Below are 18,218 nucleotides of genomic sequence, written 5' to 3'. Positions count from 1 at the left end.
AGCTGAAATAAAAGCCATCAGCTCAAAGAGCTCCTGCTGCCTACATTCCACTGAGCCTCCCAGCCTTCACTTCCCAGTGCCAAGCCTGCTGCTGCAGGGATGCCCAAGGGGTCGAGGCCAGGCTTTTGGAGGATGTGGTGGGGCTCGTGTTGCAGAAAATGGGGATGCAAAGGGGCTGGGCTGCTCTGGTGACATGGCCAGTACCCGGGTTTTGCTGGGGAAGAAGGAGAAACATATTGCAGCATGTGTGGGCATGTGTTGGGCTTGCTGCTCGCTCGAGCGTGGGCTATGGAGGTAACCAAATATCAAGGAGCTAAGTAATAATAATTATAATTCAGAGTTTTTTCATTCCCCAAACTTACCAGCCCAAGCCTTCCCGCAGAGAGGTGCTGGGATGCTGGATTCTACAGCCCCAGCACGTCATTGGTGGGGTGTATGAGGAGACCCCAAGGGTGACAGAGGTGGGGAAGTGCCATGTGCCCCAGGACCATGACAGATTTTAGGGGGGAGGCGCATCATCGCCCTCCACCACCAGAAGAATTGTGCTATATGGTGCGGGCTAACAAAAAAAGTGCAGAGGTGGGGTTAATTAGCATGGCTTTGCTTCCTCCCAGGGTCTCCTAACATGGGTGAGAAGGTCCCCATCGATGCCACCGACCATTGCGGGAAGCCCTTTGAGGCCATTTGCCTGTGCGGAAAGAAGAAATACATTCTGTGGGGTTGTTGACTTTGAGCTGTGGATTAATGGCTTTTGGTACCAGGTCAGAAACTATTCCGGAACACATGGCCATAAAACCCATGAATGACCGTGGCGAGCCCTGTACCCTAATTGTGCCATTTGTGCTGTTCACCGCAATGGCAAAGGGAGGGAATGCAACGAGGCAGCAACAATCCTCGGGAGAAAAGCCAAACAAATTGAGGATGCTTCCCCGTTCGCACCCAGAAAATGCACTCTGAAAGAACATTAACCTAAGCTGCAATCAGCAGCAGGGCATAAAAAGCAGCCCCCACGGGCCAGCCCAGCACCATCCCTCATCTCTAAGTGCTTCACACGCATTACAGAGTTCGTGCTTGACTAAGGATGTGGGGATGGAGCGGTTTGTCTGTCCGGCAGCAGCTTTTGTCTGTCTGGGCCTGAGAGTCTGCAGCAGTGGTGCGGAGCAACGAACGTGACGGATGAAGAGCCATTTCTCTTAACGGCTCGAGCAGCTATGGGAAGAAAATGCAATTACCCAAAGTGGGCTTTTGGCAGGACACTGGGGTGTAATTGGAGTGAGGTCGATAAAACCCCAGGAAAAGGGGATGAGAGGCCCTGATGCTGAACTGGCTGCTCGCAGTGAGGGCTCTGGTTTGCTTTTGGGTTCCTCCTTGGAGATGTTGCTTGTGTAGTAATTAGCAATGTAAAACATGCACCGGCCTCTTTGTTCCCATTAGGTTCTAAACAATGCACAACAGTAGCCTGTGGTTAATTTTACCAAATGCTTGCTTTAATTTTATTTAAGACCAGCTGTCTATAAATCTATAGTGTCCATTTACGTTGTGTGCATGTAAATGTATATCTATATGTTATTCCGGGCTGAGGATAAGGTAACGGGTAACAAGGCAAGGGTAGGAGAGGTACCTTCTGGGGATGCTTTGGTCCCCAGCCTCCTGCCCTGGGGTGAGGCTCAATGACAGCTTGATGCCGATGAGGACCAAACCTCTCTGCTGTACTTCTACACCCTAAACCCCCACTGTGCATTCGGTGTCCAGGTCAATGTTAAACACCTGGTGCCTGCAAAGCAGCTACTTACAGGGCAGTGCACAGCCTGCAGTGAGCCCGGGTTTGTTTGCATTTGAGGAAGCACACCTGTGTTTAAATACCTGCAAGCAAATGAGTCCACCCAGCTCCGGCTTTGCTCTTCCTTGTGTCCTCAAGGCTGGGTTTGTTAGTGTCTAAGTGCAATCTGTCTTCTCCCTTTCCACTTACAGGGATTGGCAGGATGCTGTCATGGTGGCTATGGGTGACGTTGCCCTGATAGTGTTGGTTCAACAGCATCAACAGCACTTGGGAAGTAAATGCATGCTGGTGGCTTCTGCTACCTGGATTTCACCATCCCATCGGGTCCAAGCTGCACGAGACCTCAGCATGGATGCTTCAAACCTGCACCTGCTCCATCCCTCCCTGTGGCAGCACCAGGACGGCAGGGAGCAGGCTGCCGCGGGGCGAGGGGAAGGGCTGCAGCTCCTTGGTCCCGAAGCGTGGCGAGATGTGGTCGGCCAAGAAGCGGAGATGGAAGCGCCGGCCGATGCAGTGGACCAAGCCACCGACCGCAGCGCACTGAAAGCAGGACGGGTAGGGCATGGCGTAGGTGGCACACTCGTACCACAGCTTGGCCTTGGCGCCGCAGCGGTAGACGCCGATGCCCATGCTGCGGTTGAGGTCGAAGCGGTAGATGAAGCCGTTGGTGCTCACCATCTCAGCTGTCCTGTCCTTGCTGCCGCCGGCCGGGCTGACGATCCAGCTGTCCCTGCGGGCAGCATAGCGCAGCAGCACGTAGCGCAAGGTGCCCCCTGTCACGTAGATCTCCCCGTCGCACACCGTGGCCGTGTGGGCCACGGCGAAGGTGTCATGGGGCAGGGGGGCCGTGAAGGTCCAGCGGTCCTGGCGGGGGTCGTATCGCTCCACTGTGTAGAGGCACTCCCCACCGATGGCATAGAGACAGCCGTCCAGGGCCACCAGCTTGCAGTGCGGCCGTGCTTGGTTCAAGGGGCAGATCTCCCTCCAGATGTTTGTCAAGGGGTCGTAGCAGAAGACACGGTTGGAGGGTCTCTGTGCACGGCCCGAGCCCTCACAGCCGGCCACCACAAAGAGGTAGTTGAACATGCTACACATGGCACACCCCTGGGAGACCACCTCTGGTGGCATGTGGCAGAGGTGATACCAGCGGTCCCCTCCGTCATCGTAGTAGCAGAGCCGGCTGGCGTGGAGGTCAGGTTCCTGCGTGCTGATGTCTGCCACGGTGACACACATCTTCCCCTTCATCCTCCGCTGGAGGATGAGCTCCCGCTCCCTGGCGTTGAGGCGGCCATAGATGGAGGGCTTCCTCAGCACCTGCAGGTAGTTGTCACTCATGACCTTGTAGGCAGCCTCCTGGAGGTGGCTGAGCTTCTTCGCCTTGGCCATGCAGAGGACCTCGTAGCAGTTCCCCAGATCCAGGAGGGTGTCCGGGGCAGGGGGTGACATTTGGAAGAAGTTGGCGCCAGCCACCAGCTCCAGCCGGGGGCTTGCTGGTGGTGTGTTGGCTGGCACTGGTGCACCGAAGCCCTCCATGGGAAGCTGGAGCTGGGGGTTTTCAGCAATCTGGAGGACACTGTTCTTGCGGCTGAAACTGCGAGTGGGAGCTGGGGGCTTGGTGGCAGTCTCCAAGCTCCCCACAGGTGATGGGACTATGGGAGAAGTGATGGGGTCCTGCATTGCCACGGTTGGTTGCTGGGACTGGGTGTCAGGTTCGGGGGTGACAGTGCTCTGCAGCTCCTCATTGACGTGCTCCAAGCTCTGCAGCTCTTTGTTGACTTGCTCCAAGCTCTGCAGCTCCTCGTTGACCTGCTCCAATTTCTGCAGCTCTTCATTGACATACTCCGAGCTGCAGCTCAGGGCTTCTCCCAGAGGGGCATAGGGGAGAGACCTTTTCTTTGACACCGTCTGGGAGATGGACTGGACGTAGTAGTCATACACTTTGCCTTTGAGGCCAGGGGACATCTGTCTGGCCCCATCCTTCGCATTCCTCTCGGTGATGTAGTTCTCTTCCACCTGGATCTTCGCAAATGAGGAGAAAGAGTAGGAGGTGTCCGACCTCTTGTTGCTCGCTGTTATCATTAGCCCCAGGTCTGAGGTGACACTACGGGTCTGGATCACCCCCCTGCTCCCCTTCTGGCTCATGCCCCCCATGGCCAAATCCTGCTCTGTGCTTTGGGCACCTCTGTCATCCCCCGTCTGGGTGGAAAGCTCAGTGCATGGGCTGAGCACGCCGCGTCCATGCCTGCTGCCCTCCTCCCCACTCAGCATTTCAGCCAGGTCCCCACCGCTAAAAAATGTAGGCTCCCCTCCCGGCTCCCCTCTTTCCTCCTCCTTGCCCACTGGCAGACATTGATCTCTTCGGTCCAGCACTTTCCGCGGCTCCAAGGCACTCACTTGGGCATTGCCACCACCTTGCCAAGCCCCACCACCAAAAACCTGCCTGCGCCGCAGACTTGCCACCGCCTCCCCATCTTGGGCAGTGTTTTCCCTTCTCTCCGTCTCTCCGCAAGCGTCGGCTGCCAGGGTGCTGCCTCCGGGGCTGCTGGGGGCCGAGCGGGATTTGTAAAACCTGTACGCCAAAGTCAGCAGGAGCAGTGCGGCGGCGGAGAGGACCAGCTTGCCGGCCAGCTGCATGTCGGACTGCCAGGGCACGGTTACCCGCTGGCTCATTTTTCCATACCAGGGCAGGCGCTGGGGAATGCAGAGAATCCGATTAATGATTGCCGAGCCCCCAGCAGAGCAGGAACACGCTCAGCCGGGAGTTTGGGGCAAGGTGACTTTGAGCGGGCGGGCTGGCAGGAGCTGGCATGTAAGCTTTATATGTTTGAGTAAGGTGGGCTGGGCTGGGCTCGAGTGCAGCCAGCGGGGAGCTGGTGACACAGAGCTGGCTTTATTAGCCTGGCAAACAGAGAGGCTCAGAGAGAAGCTTGCGGAAGCACAAAGGCGACGGGAGGGAAGGTATCTCCTCCGAGCAGCCCGGGGACACCACCCCGCTCTGTTGGTTTTTGCTATTTAATACTGGCCAGGCATTGGAAGGGGAAAACACTTTGCTTGGTCCAGGGAAGGTCCTTCTTCCCTGCTTTCCCCCCTGGGTGGGTGAAACCAGGAGGAACCTGAGCACGGGGAAGGGAGGGAGAAGGCAGCCCTGTGCCAGGCAGACCTTTGGTCTGACACCGAGCAGCTGCTTTGTGCCACTGAGTGACTAATTTGGCAGCCTTTGCGTGCAGCATGCTCGCTAACGAAGGGTGATGGGAAGTGTCCCTAAAGGCACCGAGCTCTGTCGGTGGTGAGCCTGGAAGCAGCAGGTGAATGCGGAGCCATCGGGAGAGGAGCTGCGGGCTTGGGGAAGGGGAAACTCCTGCAAATGAAGCTAGAGTGGAGGCAGGAGTGAAACTGCAGGCTGGGGGGTGGGGGTGGGGAAGGAGGATGAACCCTGGAAAGCAAACAAAACCATTGGAATGAGGAAAAAAAATTGGGAGGGGAAGGAATTGGAGAGGTGGGAGCCATCGCTTTGAAGTGATGCATCACCGTGCTGGGGCTCCTCGCGATGCACGTGGGGATGGCAGTGGTGGTGGTGGAAACTGAGGCACGGTGGATGCCAGCCAATGTCACGTCTGCTTCCTTCTCCCCCTGACCAAGAAGTCAGGAATGTGACCAGTTTCCATCTGAATTCCGAAGATTTTCGGGAATGACGCTTGATGTCCCCAGGTCCCCATGCCTGTACCACGGTGGGGGCGGGGGGAGGGGAGGAAAGGAGGGGGCTTGGGGCCGCCCTGGGAATGGCATCCTACAGCAGCCTCTGCTGAGCAGGCTGAATTCAAAGGGAAAAAATTAGTTTCCTTTCCCCCAGGGGAATGATTCTGCATGCTGAGAGATGTGCAAAGGAACAAGGCCCTGCGGAGGCTGCACATCCCAAAGGCTGAGCTGGGGGATGAGAGGGAGAGGAGACCACGAGCTCTTCTGAATGCAAAACAAACAAACAAAAAACAAACCCCCAACCAAAAACAAACAAACAAAAAAAACCACCAAACAGCCAAAATGTGGCTGCTGCTGTTCTCCTGCTTGTATTCAGGGCTTCACTCCCTGCTGGCTCGGTCCTGACCTGATGGGATTTGCTGGAGAAACGAGCCCTGGTGATGCTAAAACAACTTCCCACGTGAGGTGTGGGCACAGGATATAATGGTGTCAGTCTCTTAGCTGAGAGAAGGGGAAACAGGCTCCGCTGGGATCTCATGCTTGCTGGCACCTGGGTTTCATTGCTCATAAGCTAACAGCAGTTTGCAACGCTGCTCACCTTTGTGCGGGGCTTTGGTTTCGGGGCCGTTGTGTCTTTGTGTGCAGCCAGTGGAGGACCGCATGATAAACAGCAAAATATTTATAGGAAAAGGGCGGAAGCAAACTGGAGAGGTGCTGCTGGACCAGATCCCAGGAAGGGGTGCTGGGTGCTGGCTTGGTTGGTGGGGACCCCTGTGTGCATCCCAGACATTGGCACCCCCTTTTATGGTGGGGTGTGGGGGGGTGCGTTTGGGAAGGTATCACCTTGTGCTGGGAAAGGCAGCAAGGACAAGGTCAGGGGAACGAGGATATTTGGATAAAGAGCCACACCTTGGTGCAGGGCGGGTGCTAGCATTGATGCATCCCACTTGCATCTCAAGCTCTAGCCCAGGGCCAAAGCAAGACCTGTCAAAAAACACCCAACAGCCCCACTCCGTCTTGTGCCAAATTGCTCCAGGGACCCAAAATCTAAAGCTGCTGGGGTCAGGGTGGCGTGTGGCGTGAGGCTGGGCAGGCATTTGGGGGCTCGGCTAACTGGCACCATGCACTGTGCAGAGTCTGTATGCCACCTGTATGCTACGTGTCCCCGGGGGCTTTTCCTCTTTTGCTGCCGTGGTTTTTAATCGGCACCGAGCTCTGCATAGAGGTCTTCTTGTGCAGGGCTGTGTGAATTATGCATGCGTTTGTCAGCAGCCCTGTGAACCCAGGCAAGTAACCGGGCCTGGTAATGATGGGATGGAGGCAGGGGAAGCACCAAGCAAAGCCCGCTGCTGCTCCCACCAGTATTTCCAGTCCCCAGCAAGTCCGTGTATTCCTGCCCTTATGTCCCCATCCAACATCCCCAAAGGCTGGGGGCTTCCCAGAGTTGGATGCACATCCTTGAGATGTAGGGCTGCGCTGCCAAAAGCCCAGCCTTGGGCATGTAGGGGTGTCGGGATGGCAGTGGTTTTTTTTTTGATCGCTGGCGGGTTTTTATGGGGCTTGGAAAGGCCGAGCGCTGTGCAGGGACTGCACTGGAGCAGGGGACGCGGTCATTGCGAGCGGCGGTGATGTCTTGGCACTTGTGATTCTAATTGAATGTAATTGCTGCCTCCAAATTTTGCTAAAACCTTTTCAAAGTCCCCTGAAATTAGGGAACATCGATAACGCTGTTCCTTGGGGTTTTCAGCTCGCATCATCCCCAAGAAGTGCGATTAATTTTTTACAAGCTAATCATATCTCTTAGGCAGATTGTCAGCGGAGGATCTGTCATCTCTCATCAATAATGTACCAACCAGAGCAGCTCCGTATCCCCGCAGCCTCCTGCATTATTCACTGCCAGGTCCTCAAAGAACTGGGGGTGTGGTGGGGGGCGAGGGGGGTGGGACGGGACAGGGATTTAATTGATTGTCTCTGTAATTCCCTGCAGGAAGGCAGCAGGTGAAGGGTAAGAGGGGGCAGGAGGTGACAGCAGGGTCCAGGCTGTGTGTCCACGTGGCACAGGGGGTTTCTCTGGTGGGGTGACACCACTCTGTGTCCATCGCCTCTGCTCCTCTGGCTGGTGAGCAGAGACCTAGAGAGACCAAGAGAGAGCTGCTCCTGCGCTTGGTGGGGTATCGTGAAAGCAGGCGGCACCTCTGCCTCGAATGAGAGGCTCATGTGTATCCCTGGTCATCGCTTGGGCTGTCCTGGTGATGAGAGGGTCCAAATCTCCATCCTTTTCTGCACGGTGCTAGATATTCTGCCACAATTGTGCCAGCATCACCAGGGGAAGAGCCGAGTCCCAGGTGGAGGGGTGGATTTGGGATGCGGGATGCTGAGCCCACCAGTTCATCGGTCCTTCCCCAGAGGTCACGTTACTCCTGAGAGGGTGCTATGGGAGGGGGTGATGCCTCCCTAATGCTCGTCGTGTCCACGGTTCCAGGCTAAAATGCCACATTTGCATTTAAACAGAGGTTTGGGTGTCTGTAAATCCCCGTTTTCATAGCGAGCAGGCATAATGGTTGTTTAACCAATTTTGGATGAGGGCCCTGGAGAACAAATGGGGTTGGTGCATCTCCAGCCTGCCGAGGAACATCTGCTCCGCTGGGGCTCTGCTGCCTGGTCCACAGTGCGGGGGTAAAAGCAAATAATAATGAAGAATTCCCAAAAACGTAAAGGCTCCCATCTCACCTAGGGAGAGGACATGTTCGGAGCAGCAAAAGCCTTTGGGGCAGGGAGTCCTGTGTCGCAGTGGGACAGCTGGTTTGGAGGGCTGGGGGGTCAAGGCAGCCAGCATCCTTCCTCACCCGAAAGGATTCGGATGCTCGGATCCCCTTGCTTCAGGATGGAAGTGGAGTCACTAATCCTTCTAAATCCCAGCCAGCCGGGGGCTCTGGAGCGAGCCTGTCCCTGTGTCACTTCTAGCCCAAATTACAATGCTGGGTGCTTTTGCGCATCGGAAGAAACTCCTGAGCCGCTGTGTGTTTATTCAGCTCCTTGGAGGTTTGGAAATCGCTGGCAACAGTGAGTGGTAGGAAGTGAATCTGCTTAATAATAATTAATCATAATCGTAATAATAGTAATAATGCTTAGCACTAGTACAGGGCTTTGGAAAGCTGAAGCACCGCATGGCTGCTGGCTAATCCTCTAGGATTAATGGCTCCCGGAGGAAAACGCAGGGCAGCGAATGCCTGAGTGGTGCTGGTTTGGTATTGGGAGGGTGGTGCGGAGCACGGGGCTGGCTTTTTGGGACTCACCCTGGAGCTGAGACCTGGAGCAGCTCAGTGCATAGGTAATGCAGTAGGCTCAGGACCCTCCTTTCTGCCAGCCTGGGTGTGCACTGGGGGTGGCATAAACAGGGGAGGGAGATGTCCCCTGCTGCTTTTCCAAGGGAAATTGGGCCTTTGCATTTGTAGCATCAGAAAGCTTTGTGTGTTCCCCCCCACCAATCAGACCTTGCACAGTCCCTGGGTACCCCAAGGTGGTTCTGGGTACCCCAAGGTGGTCCTGGGAGCCCCAATGCAAGGTCCTGGGAGCCCCGAGGCAAAGTCCTGGGAGCCCCAAGGTGAGGTCCTGGGTGCCCCAAGGTAAGGTTCTGGGTACCCCAGGCAGTCTCTGGACGCTCGCCAAGTTCCCAGCCTCTACCCACAGGAGGCAAAACATTCAGCGCAGCCTTCTACCAGGGCAGATTTTTTTTTCCTTTTAATTAAATTGTCTGAGAAAGCCAAGACACAGACAGAAAGAGACCGAGACTGTAAATAACATAGGAGAGAGAGAGAAAGAGAGAGAGAGAGAGAGAGAGAACTGATTGACAGAGGTGTAAATGCCAGGTGGAGCCGTACAGAGGAAGAGGAGGAGGAAGAGGCGAGCGAAGCTTCACGTTAGCTCCAGGATCACTGTTAGGGTGAGTGCCAAAACTAGTCTGAAGCTGCGGTGGCCGGTAACTGAACCTAGGCAGGGGGAGAAAAGGGAAAGAGAGTTTACAGAGCCACAAATCGATGTTCAGCTTCCAAGTGGGACGGGGCCAGCACCTCTTGGTTTTGGGTTCCCCCTCCTCTGGCCACCACTCACCGTTGGAGTCCTCTGTTCCACGGGGGATATTTGGGTTTTCTAATGGAGAGAAGCAGCAGAGAGGTGGGTTAGGAGGGACCGGGGGAGTGGGCACGCAGGGAGGGGGTGATGCAGCGGTGCCATACCGAAGACGATGAGGCGGGTGTGGGTGTCGGTGGAGCCCAGGGGGTTCTGTGCGGTGCAGCGGTACATGGAGCCGTTGAGCTCGGCCGGCACCCGCTCCAGCACCAGCTCCTTCCCAGCGTGTTCGGCGCTGCCATCCAGGAGCCGGCTCCCCACACGGGTCCACGTGAAGAGGGGCTCGGGGAAGACTTCGTTCTGCACGCAGGGGACACCAGCGTGGGGACCGTGACCCTTGAGCCAAGGCCACCCCTGTCCCGGCTTGGTGGCCACAGCGCACCCCTGAAGCGCTGGTGTGGATGCAGGGACCCCGTGACCCCACGGGGATGGGGGACGGCATCACCGCGTGGGGACACTGACCTGGAAGCCCTGCACCAAGATGCGAACGGTGTCTCCAACGCGGGCTCTAGTTGGGGTCATGGTGATCTTCGGGCCTTTGGGAGCGACTGCAACAAAAAGGGACAGGGAGAAAAGGGGCGTCAGCCCTCAGCTGGGGTTAATGAGGGTTTGCTCAATGGCGCGGGGTGCGAGGAGGCTGAAGGCTGGATACCTGATGGACAGACTGCAGGCTGGCCAAATGACTGAGGGACAGGGGGCACGTAGCCTGCAGGCTAAGGAATGGGCCAGCAGGCTTGATAGATGGCTGCTGTGCGCTGCATTGATGGCCAAGGACGTACTTCCCAGCCAAAACAGGGGTGGGCTGGTTTGATGCAAGGGGCATGGAGGTGGGCACCTCAGGAAAGTGTCCCCAGGATGAGGTAGCCCTGGGGAGACAGTCACAAAGCTCCAAGGGCATGAAATGCCAAGCACAACCTTGCAAAGATGGGGGACCCCCCGCCCTCCCCATGCCAGCCTTGGGGCTGGGGAAGGGGCTCTTGGCTGTACCTGTGCCTAAATCCAGGGCTCACCTTGATGACTTTGGTGCTGGGGAGAGACCAGTCCGCCAGTCCCCACCCTCTGTGTTGCACAGCATCATCTCTGTATTGCCTTTTTTTTGGGCGCCCAGCTCATACTCGGGATACACACACATATATATATCTTTATCATACTATTTATATATGGTGAAGGGGTTAACGGGAGACCTGCTGGGTCAGTCCATGACCCAGCATTGATGGTGGTGATGGGACACACAGGCTGGAGGCATCTTAAGGGGTGAGGAACTGATCCTGACCAGACGTGGGGGACAGTGTGGGGTGAGCTTTGCCATTACACATATTGGAGCTGCTGGGGCTGAAGCCAGTCCTGGACTTGTGTGCAGGGCAGGATGATGCCCAGTGCAGGAGTTTTAATATATTTCTGAATTGTTACATGCAGTCTGGGGTCCTTAATGAAGGTGAGGGGGTGGTGGGAGGGCTCCCAATTAGCAAGCAAGAAATGTAAAAAAAATCAAAAAGTCAAAAAACCAAAAATATAAAATGCAAAACTGACTAAGTGGAGAAAAGCAATAAGTAAAAAAGCAAAAATGCCAAATGCAAAAAAAAAGGCTATAAATGCAAAAATTGCAAAAGTTGCAATAAATGGGAAAAAAAGCAAAATTGCAATAAATCACCCTGCCCTCCCCCCAAAAAAACAATAAACCCCTCCAAACATGGCCACTGCCCTTACCGAGCGTCACCTCCGACTGCATGGGCATGGAGAGCGCCGGGTGCTTCACCTCGCAGCTGAAGAGCGCCTCGTTGTCGATTTGGGGGTTGAGGGTCCAGGTGAGGGTGGCCCGCGCCTCCACCGTGCCATCGCTCACGGGCGCGTGAGTGTGGCGGAAATAGTAGATGGGCTCCGCCACGTGCACCCAGCGCGGGAACTCCCGGCTCACCACGGTTTCGGGGATGGCTTCGGTGGCAGGGCCCCGCTCGGCCGCCAGCCCCCGGGGGGGCTCGGCAGTGTTGGGGGGCCGCCCACCCCCCACATCCCCTTCGGCCGCTGCCAGCGATTTGGGCACCTTGGTGTCATCCAGGTCACGATGCAGGAGGTTGCGTGGTGCCCAGCTCCCCGCTGCGGCCGGCGGCTCCGGCAGCGGGGTGGCCTCGATGGGCTCCCCATCGCGCTTGAAGTACACCTGCGGAGGGGACAGAAGGGACGGTGAGCGCACGGGGACACCGCCAGCCATCTGTCCCTTGGGCAGCAGTGCACGGGGCTCTGCAGAGGGATGCAACGGGGCTAACAGGCAGGTAGGTGCCTTGCTTTGCCTCCAGATCTATTACTTCTGTTATAGATATATATGTAAAAAATCTATATATTGAAAATAAAGATGATGGGCTCACCAGTGGGGCAGGCTTGCCGCCGGACACCACACACACCAAGGTGAAGTTCTGCGCCTGGTAGCGGCTGAAGGGCGCTGGCGTGTCAGCGGCGATCACCGAGATGGACGTCGGTGGAGCTGCGTCAAGGATGCAGAGCCGGGACGTGAGCACAGTGCCCCCCCCAGCCCCAGCATCACCGCCCCCAGCCCCCTGAAAATCCCTGGGGTTGTAAACTGGGAAGCTGTGAGCTGGAGGTCGCCCCTTGCTCCATCACTAAAATGCCTTGGTGATGGTTTCAGGATCGGTCATAGACCTTCCAATGGTTCCCCTCCATCCTCTTCCGGCAGCTGGGTGCTCACTCACCCGTCACTTATCATCATCATCATCACTTATCATCACCATCATATCATCATCACCATCACATTGCCATCACTGACACACTGTCATCACCATCACATCGTCATCACCACCACATCGTCATTGCCATCACAGCACCATCATGGAATGGGTTGCCCAGGGAGGTGGTGGAGTCACCGTTTCCGCAGGTGTTTAAGGAAAGGTTGGACGTGGTGCTTAGGGACAGGGTTTAGTGGGTGATACGGTGGTAGGGGGATGGTTGGACCAGATGATCTTGGAAGTCGCTTCCAACCTTAATGGTTCTGTGATTCTATGATCACCACCACATCATCATCACCACCACATCGCCATCACCATCACATCATCACCACTGTCGTGAAGGGCCTGGGACACAAGTCCTGTGAGGAGCAGCTGAGGGAACTGGGGTTGTTTAGGCTGGAGAAGAGGAGGCTCAGGAGAGACCACATTGCTCTCTGCAACTACCTGAGGGGAAGGTGTGGGGAGCTGGGGGTCGGCCTCTTCTCACAGGTAACCAGTGATAGGACTAGAGGGAATGGCCTCAAGTTGCGCCGGGTGGGTTCAGGTTGGAAATGAGGAGACATTTCTTCTCAGAAAGAGCAGTCAGGCATCGGGATGGGTTACCCAGGGAGGTGGTGGAGTCACCGTCCCTGGGGGTGCTCAAGGGAAGTTTGGACGTGGTGCTTGGGGACACGGTTTAGTGGGTGACATTGGTGGTAGGGGGATGGTTGGATCAGATGATCTTGGAGGTCTTTTCCAACCTTAACGATTCTATGTTTCTGTGATCCTCACCATCATCACCACATCACCACCACCCTCGCAGCAGCAGCAGCAGCGCCGCACTCACCCATCACGTTGAGGAATATGTTACCGGATGCCAGGACCACTTTCTCCCGCGTGGCTCGGTCATAAATCCCCACGTGACACTCGTAGGGGCCGTTGTCCGAAATGCGAACCTCGGGGAGGCTGGGGAGGAGAGAGGGAACTCACTGCCAGCCTCCACCCCGGCTGACCCCGTCCACGGCAGGAGGGAGCATCCCGCTAACGGTGTTGCTTTTCAGCAGCAATGAGCCGCGGATCAATAAACTATTAATAACTGCAAAGGCTTCAGGAGCGAGCTGTGTAATGCGGTTTAGCAGCTGGAGTTTACCGGCACTGACAGCTCCTCGGGAGGGTAAGTAATGGCATTTGTGAAAGGAGAAGCACGCAGGAGGTAAAGACACCGCTGAGAGCAAAAACCTGCGAACTGCGGACATTAAACGCCCGTGAAACGCCGACGTTAAAGGCTCGGATCCTACGGACCCCCCTTCTAGCTGTAGAAAAGAACGGCGAATAAAAAGTATCAAAAGCACAAACTCTGAGCAAACGTGTTCCTGTACAGGGCATGCTTTGATCTATATGGTATCTAGATTTTTATATGTATTTAAAAAAAAAAACAGGAGAGGAAGAGACGCAGGAATGCAGCTCAGGTGGTAATGCTCCAGCCGGCTGCAAAGGAGCTGCCCGGCCATGGAAATTAGGATGTAGCCACCAAGCATCCTCCCAGAGTCATAGCCATGCCAAAACATCATCTGGCTGCCCCCAGCTTTCAAAAAAAAAAAAAAAAAAAAGGATTTTCTATCCCTAGTAAAGGATTTTCCGCAGCACTCAGGTGTGCACCTTGCGGGGCTTCCCCAGCTAAGGAGGAAACACGGCGGCAAGCAAAATTCGGTGGCTCCTTGCCGAAAGCCCCTGGCTGGCTTCCCACGCCTCCTCGCCGTGCGAAAGCCCTGCTAGCGCAAACAAGCCCCGCCGACGCGAGCAGTCGCTTGGCAGCGCCTTTTAATGGACGCGTCGCTCTCAACTAAGCCTCCGCCATCTGTTGCAGCCTCTAATTACCCACGCACGCGCGCTTTGTTAGCGGAGAAGAGGGAAGGGAGAAGCGGTCGGGGTGATTTTGGGCTCTGCTGAGACAGAGAGGCTGCAGCTGGGCTGCCCCCTCACAGTGTCTGCTTCTTGCTGCAGCAGATGAGCCCTTCAAGGCTGCAAGGAGATTTGGGTGCGAAACGGTCCTGATTGGGTCATGCTGAGGTTTCTGCAGCCGTGGTCCGAGAGAGAAGGGCTCCAGCCCTGCAAAGCCCCGGGGCTGCCCCATTGCACCATGCGGCCAGGCTGGGAAGTGGAGCAGATGCCCGCTGGTAGGTGAGCAGGGATGCCACACTGGTGGAAGAGCCACGGCCCTAAGACACGTGTCCCCTCTCAATCCTGAACTGATTTTTTTTTTTTTTGCAATTTTTTTTTTCTGTTTGCTCCTGGGAAACGTCACTGAGTCCCTGCTTTTGCCATCAGCAGGGAGTCCCCAAATAGGAGGTGTGTTCATCCCCCAGGGAGATTGCCTCTTAAACTCCAATAGGGCCCTGCAAATCCCCCCCAGCTCTCACCCCTGCATGGTACCAACCCCTCTGCAAAGCCAGTCAGATGGAGGCTACCAAAAACCACTGAAATGCCACTAAACACACTCAAAAACCAACTTCACAGGCTGCTGAAGCAGCCACTAAAGCAGAAAGAGGCAGGGATTGACCCTCCCAAAAAGCATCAAGCCAATGATTCAGAAAATGGGCTCTTTTCATACCCTCTGAGGAACAGCTCCTCTCCCCCTGGGCATGAGGCATGTTGCTGTTTTCCTCTGAAAAAGGCAACCGAGTGCAAATACTTTTAGTGCAAACATCCTGGGCTGCATGGTAATTCGGACAATTCGCAAGCACCGCACCGACAATTACCGATGCTTTTAAGTGCTCGGTCCTAGGGCAGCAAAATTTTCTGCTCACAAATTCTATTAGTTCTACAATATGTGGAGAGAGAGAGGAAAAAAAAAAAAGAAAAAAAGGAGGTTTCTGAGCCAAAAAGACAGCAGGCTGTTTTGCAGGCTGCTAGGTGCGACGTACCCAAAAGCAGGTGAGTTCAGCACATCCGCACCCCCGTGGGACAGCTCATGGGATGCATGTGGTCGGGGTCTTGCTCCGTGAGTGGGGATGTTTTGCTCTGGTTTAACTCCCTGCCCTGCAGGACAGCAGTGGTTAAATCCAGAGCTGGGCAGAAATGCTGGTTTTACAGCAGGAAAACAAGGTTGTCGAATTTGGGAATATGTAATCCATTAGCGAAGCCTCTGAAACGTCCTCCAACAGTAATTAGTCATGTCAGAAATTTGCACAACAACCAACTGAGCGGCTCAGCACAGCCCGTGCTACGTGGGGAAGCAAAACTTGGGAGTGGAGCATCCCCTGAGCATGCTCTGAGCATCTCCTGGACATCCCCTGAGCAACCTCCTTGCATCTTTAGCAACTTGTTTGCACCTCCCCCCTTGTTTGCATCCCCCTGAGCAACCTCAGAGCATCATCCCCTGAGCCTCCTGAGCATCCTCTGAGCATTTCCTCAGCATCCTTCCAAGCAACCCCTGTGCATCTCCTGAGCATCCTTTGAGCAGCTCCTGAGCAACCTCTGAGTATCTCCTGAGCCTCCTCTGAGCATCTTATCTCCAGCCCTGCTTTCCTGCTTACTTTCCACTCTATATTCACATTTATTCCCGTGCAGCCATCTAATGCACTTACTCCTACTTATGACAAAACACAGTTCCAAATATAACAGAAAAAAAAAACAAAACAGGACAAAAATTAAAAAAAATTCAAATTGACAAAATTAGAAAGAATATAATTCTTGCACACAGCTGGGCGTGCATGCTCATCCAAGGGATGAAACATGTCAAGCCCTTTCCAAACCGTATCGTGGACTTTTGCAGGCATGAAGCACCGCGTTGCCTCGAGGAAACAACTGTATTTTCCCCATCACACACAGGGACTTTATTACCCGACGCTGGGAAAAACGAGCTTTGAAATACGATTAGCAAATTCTAATTTAAAAAGGAAACAAAGACAAAAAATTGTGAAAATAAATACTTCGCCCCAGCCTTTTTGGCTTAAATTAAGTCTCCCCCTGACACTTTTTTCAAGCTCCAGTTTTGTTTTTATAACACCAGCAATAAAGCAAGTGTGTAATTAGTAATAAAGCTGACACTCCTGCAAGTGATTTCATACTTGGAAGAAATGCAAAGACGAGCTTTCATGCTGCCTGCTATATATATATATTATTTTTTTTCCAGACCTGCTTTTCTCTGCTCATTTCCACCTCTGTAACTCTCCACCAATGTTGTTTTTTTCCCCCAGGGACAGGCAGACTGTGGGGACAGACCCTGGATATTTGGTGACAGTGCATTAAAATATGACAATTTATTTGTAGCGATTGCAGTGCAGCAAACACAGCAAAAATAGAGGTGATTTCTCAGTGCATGCAATTATTCTCATTAGCAAAATCCCTTGATTACAGCAACCAGGGCCAACAAATCCCCATGGAAGGCCAAAGAGGACGAGTATTGACTTAACACCCTCAACCACCCCAAACTGGGGTAAAATTTCAAAAAAAAAAAAAAAGGCTTTAAAAAGCAGCTGGCACATTGAAGGAGGTGACATTAGAGCAGGGCACCAGCACTGGGACAACTTACCGCACCGTGGACTGGTAGACCAGGTCCTCCCTCTTCCTGTAATTCTCCATGTGCGAGAAATTGGTGGAAAACATGGCATCGAAGGTGAAGATCTTCTGCTTGATGGTGCCGCCATCGGTGACCTGCAAATAAAAACCCAACTGTGAGAGAAAGCAAAATCCTTGCGTTTCTGCCCGGTTATTGCTGCACCGGGGGCAGATATCGCATCCCCAGCCCCCAGCTCCAGCCGTTCCCTGGCGTCGTGTGGTGGTGGCTTTCCTCAGCTGGGCAGCTGAGCTCCACCTCAGTCGCTCTCTCACTGCCCCTCCTCAAAGGGAAAGGGGAGAAAATAGGATGGAAGGGGCTCAAGGGTTGAGATAAGGATGGGGAGATCGCTCAACAATTATTGTAATGGGCAAAACAGACTCAGAGTAGGGAGATTAGTAAAATTTATTGCCTATTACTAGCAAGCTAGAGAAGTGAGAAACAAAGGAAAGAAACCAAAAACACCTTCCCCCCATCCACCCTCTTCCACCTCCTCGCCCTGAGCAGTGCAGGGCAATGGGGAATGTGGGCTGTGGTCAGTCCCTAACACTTCATCACCTGCTGCTCCTCCACGGTCCCTCTCTGCCCCTGTTCCACGTGGGGTCCCTCCCACGGGATGCCGTCCTTCCCAAAATGAGCCTGCGGGGGCTGCTTACAGGCCACCATTCTTGAGGAACTGTTCCGATATGGGTCTGTACCACAGGGTCCGTCCGTCAGGAGCAAACTGCTCCAACCTGGGTCCCCCACGGGTGGCAGCTCCCCCCAGACCCCCTGCTCCTGCGTGGGCTCCTCTCCATGGCTGCAGCTCTGGCCTGGGGCCTGCTCCTGCGGGGGCTCTCCACAGGCCGCGGCCTCCTCCAGGCCACAGCCACCTGCTCCACCGGGGGCTCCTCCACGGGCTGCAGCGTGGAGATCTGCTCCGTGTGGGACCCGTGGGCTGCAGGGGGACAGCCTGCTCCACCAGGGGCCTCTCCCCAGGCCGCAGGGGAACTGCTGCTGTGAGCCTGGAGCACCTCCTGCCTCCTGCTGCACTCACCTTGGGGGCTGCAGAGAGGTTTCTCACTCCTCCCTGACCCAGACGCCGCTGTGCAGCAGGTTTCTTTCCCTTTCTTAAATCTGCTCTCACAGAGGCGCAAACAACTTCACTTACTGGCCTAGCTCTAGCCAGCAGCTGGCCCCTTACCTAACATGGGGCAGCTTCTGGATTCTTCTTACAGAAGCCACCCCTATGGCCCCCCGCTACCAAAACCTTGCCAAGTAAACCCGCTACAGGTTGTCATTTCTAACTGGAAAAAGGTTTTTCTTAGGGACTGGAGAGGACTCATCTCTTCCACATGCC

The 18,218-nt window shown here is 54.8% G+C and overlaps 2 protein-coding genes across 4 annotated transcripts in view; both read right to left on the bottom strand.

The window, feature by feature from the left end:
• Nucleotides 1-464: 464 nt before the first annotated feature.
• On the bottom strand, nucleotides 465-9,008 carry KLHDC7A (kelch domain containing 7A). 3 transcript variants are annotated; one of them, XM_080564017.1, is made up of 3 exons: nucleotides 6,075-9,008; nucleotides 4,221-4,471; nucleotides 465-3,799 (listed from the first exon to the last, which is right to left on the bottom strand). In XM_080564017.1, exons 1-3 carry the CDS (start codon nucleotides 6,136-6,138, stop codon nucleotides 2,138-2,140), a joined length of 1,977 nt encoding a protein of 658 aa, XP_080420143.1. In that variant the 5' UTR covers nucleotides 6,139-9,008; the 3' UTR covers nucleotides 465-2,137. The 3 variants fall into 3 exon arrangements, with proteins under 3 accessions (XP_080420143.1, XP_080420141.1, XP_080420142.1); XM_080564015.1 differs by having other exon boundaries at nucleotides 473-4,471; nucleotides 5,309-7,366; XM_080564016.1 differs by having other exon boundaries at nucleotides 473-4,471; nucleotides 6,075-6,091.
• A 183-nt stretch (nucleotides 9,009-9,191) lies between these two features.
• The window catches only part of IGSF21 (immunoglobin superfamily member 21), a 38,550-nt gene continuing 29,523 nt past the window's right edge, over nucleotides 9,192-18,218 (bottom strand). The window contains exons 3-10 of the mRNA XM_080564018.1: nucleotides 16,856-16,977; nucleotides 13,169-13,287; nucleotides 11,968-12,083; nucleotides 11,312-11,762; nucleotides 10,067-10,152; nucleotides 9,712-9,904; nucleotides 9,587-9,625; nucleotides 9,192-9,465 (exon numbers count right to left, since the gene is read on the bottom strand). Of these exons, the coding sequence (XP_080420144.1) occupies nucleotides 9,392-9,465; nucleotides 9,587-9,625; nucleotides 9,712-9,904; nucleotides 10,067-10,152; nucleotides 11,312-11,762; nucleotides 11,968-12,083; nucleotides 13,169-13,287; nucleotides 16,856-16,977 (1,200 nt within the window). The 3' untranslated portion in view covers nucleotides 9,192-9,391. The remainder of the gene's footprint in view (nucleotides 9,466-9,586; nucleotides 9,626-9,711; nucleotides 9,905-10,066; nucleotides 10,153-11,311; nucleotides 11,763-11,967; nucleotides 12,084-13,168; nucleotides 13,288-16,855; nucleotides 16,978-18,218) is intronic.

The sequence above is a fragment of the Anser brachyrhynchus genome, assembly GCF_964034855.1.
Source record: "Anser brachyrhynchus genome assembly, chromosome: 21".
NCBI lineage: Eukaryota > Metazoa > Chordata > Aves > Anseriformes > Anatidae > Anser > Anser brachyrhynchus.
This window is presented reverse-complemented; position numbering and strand designations above follow the sequence as displayed.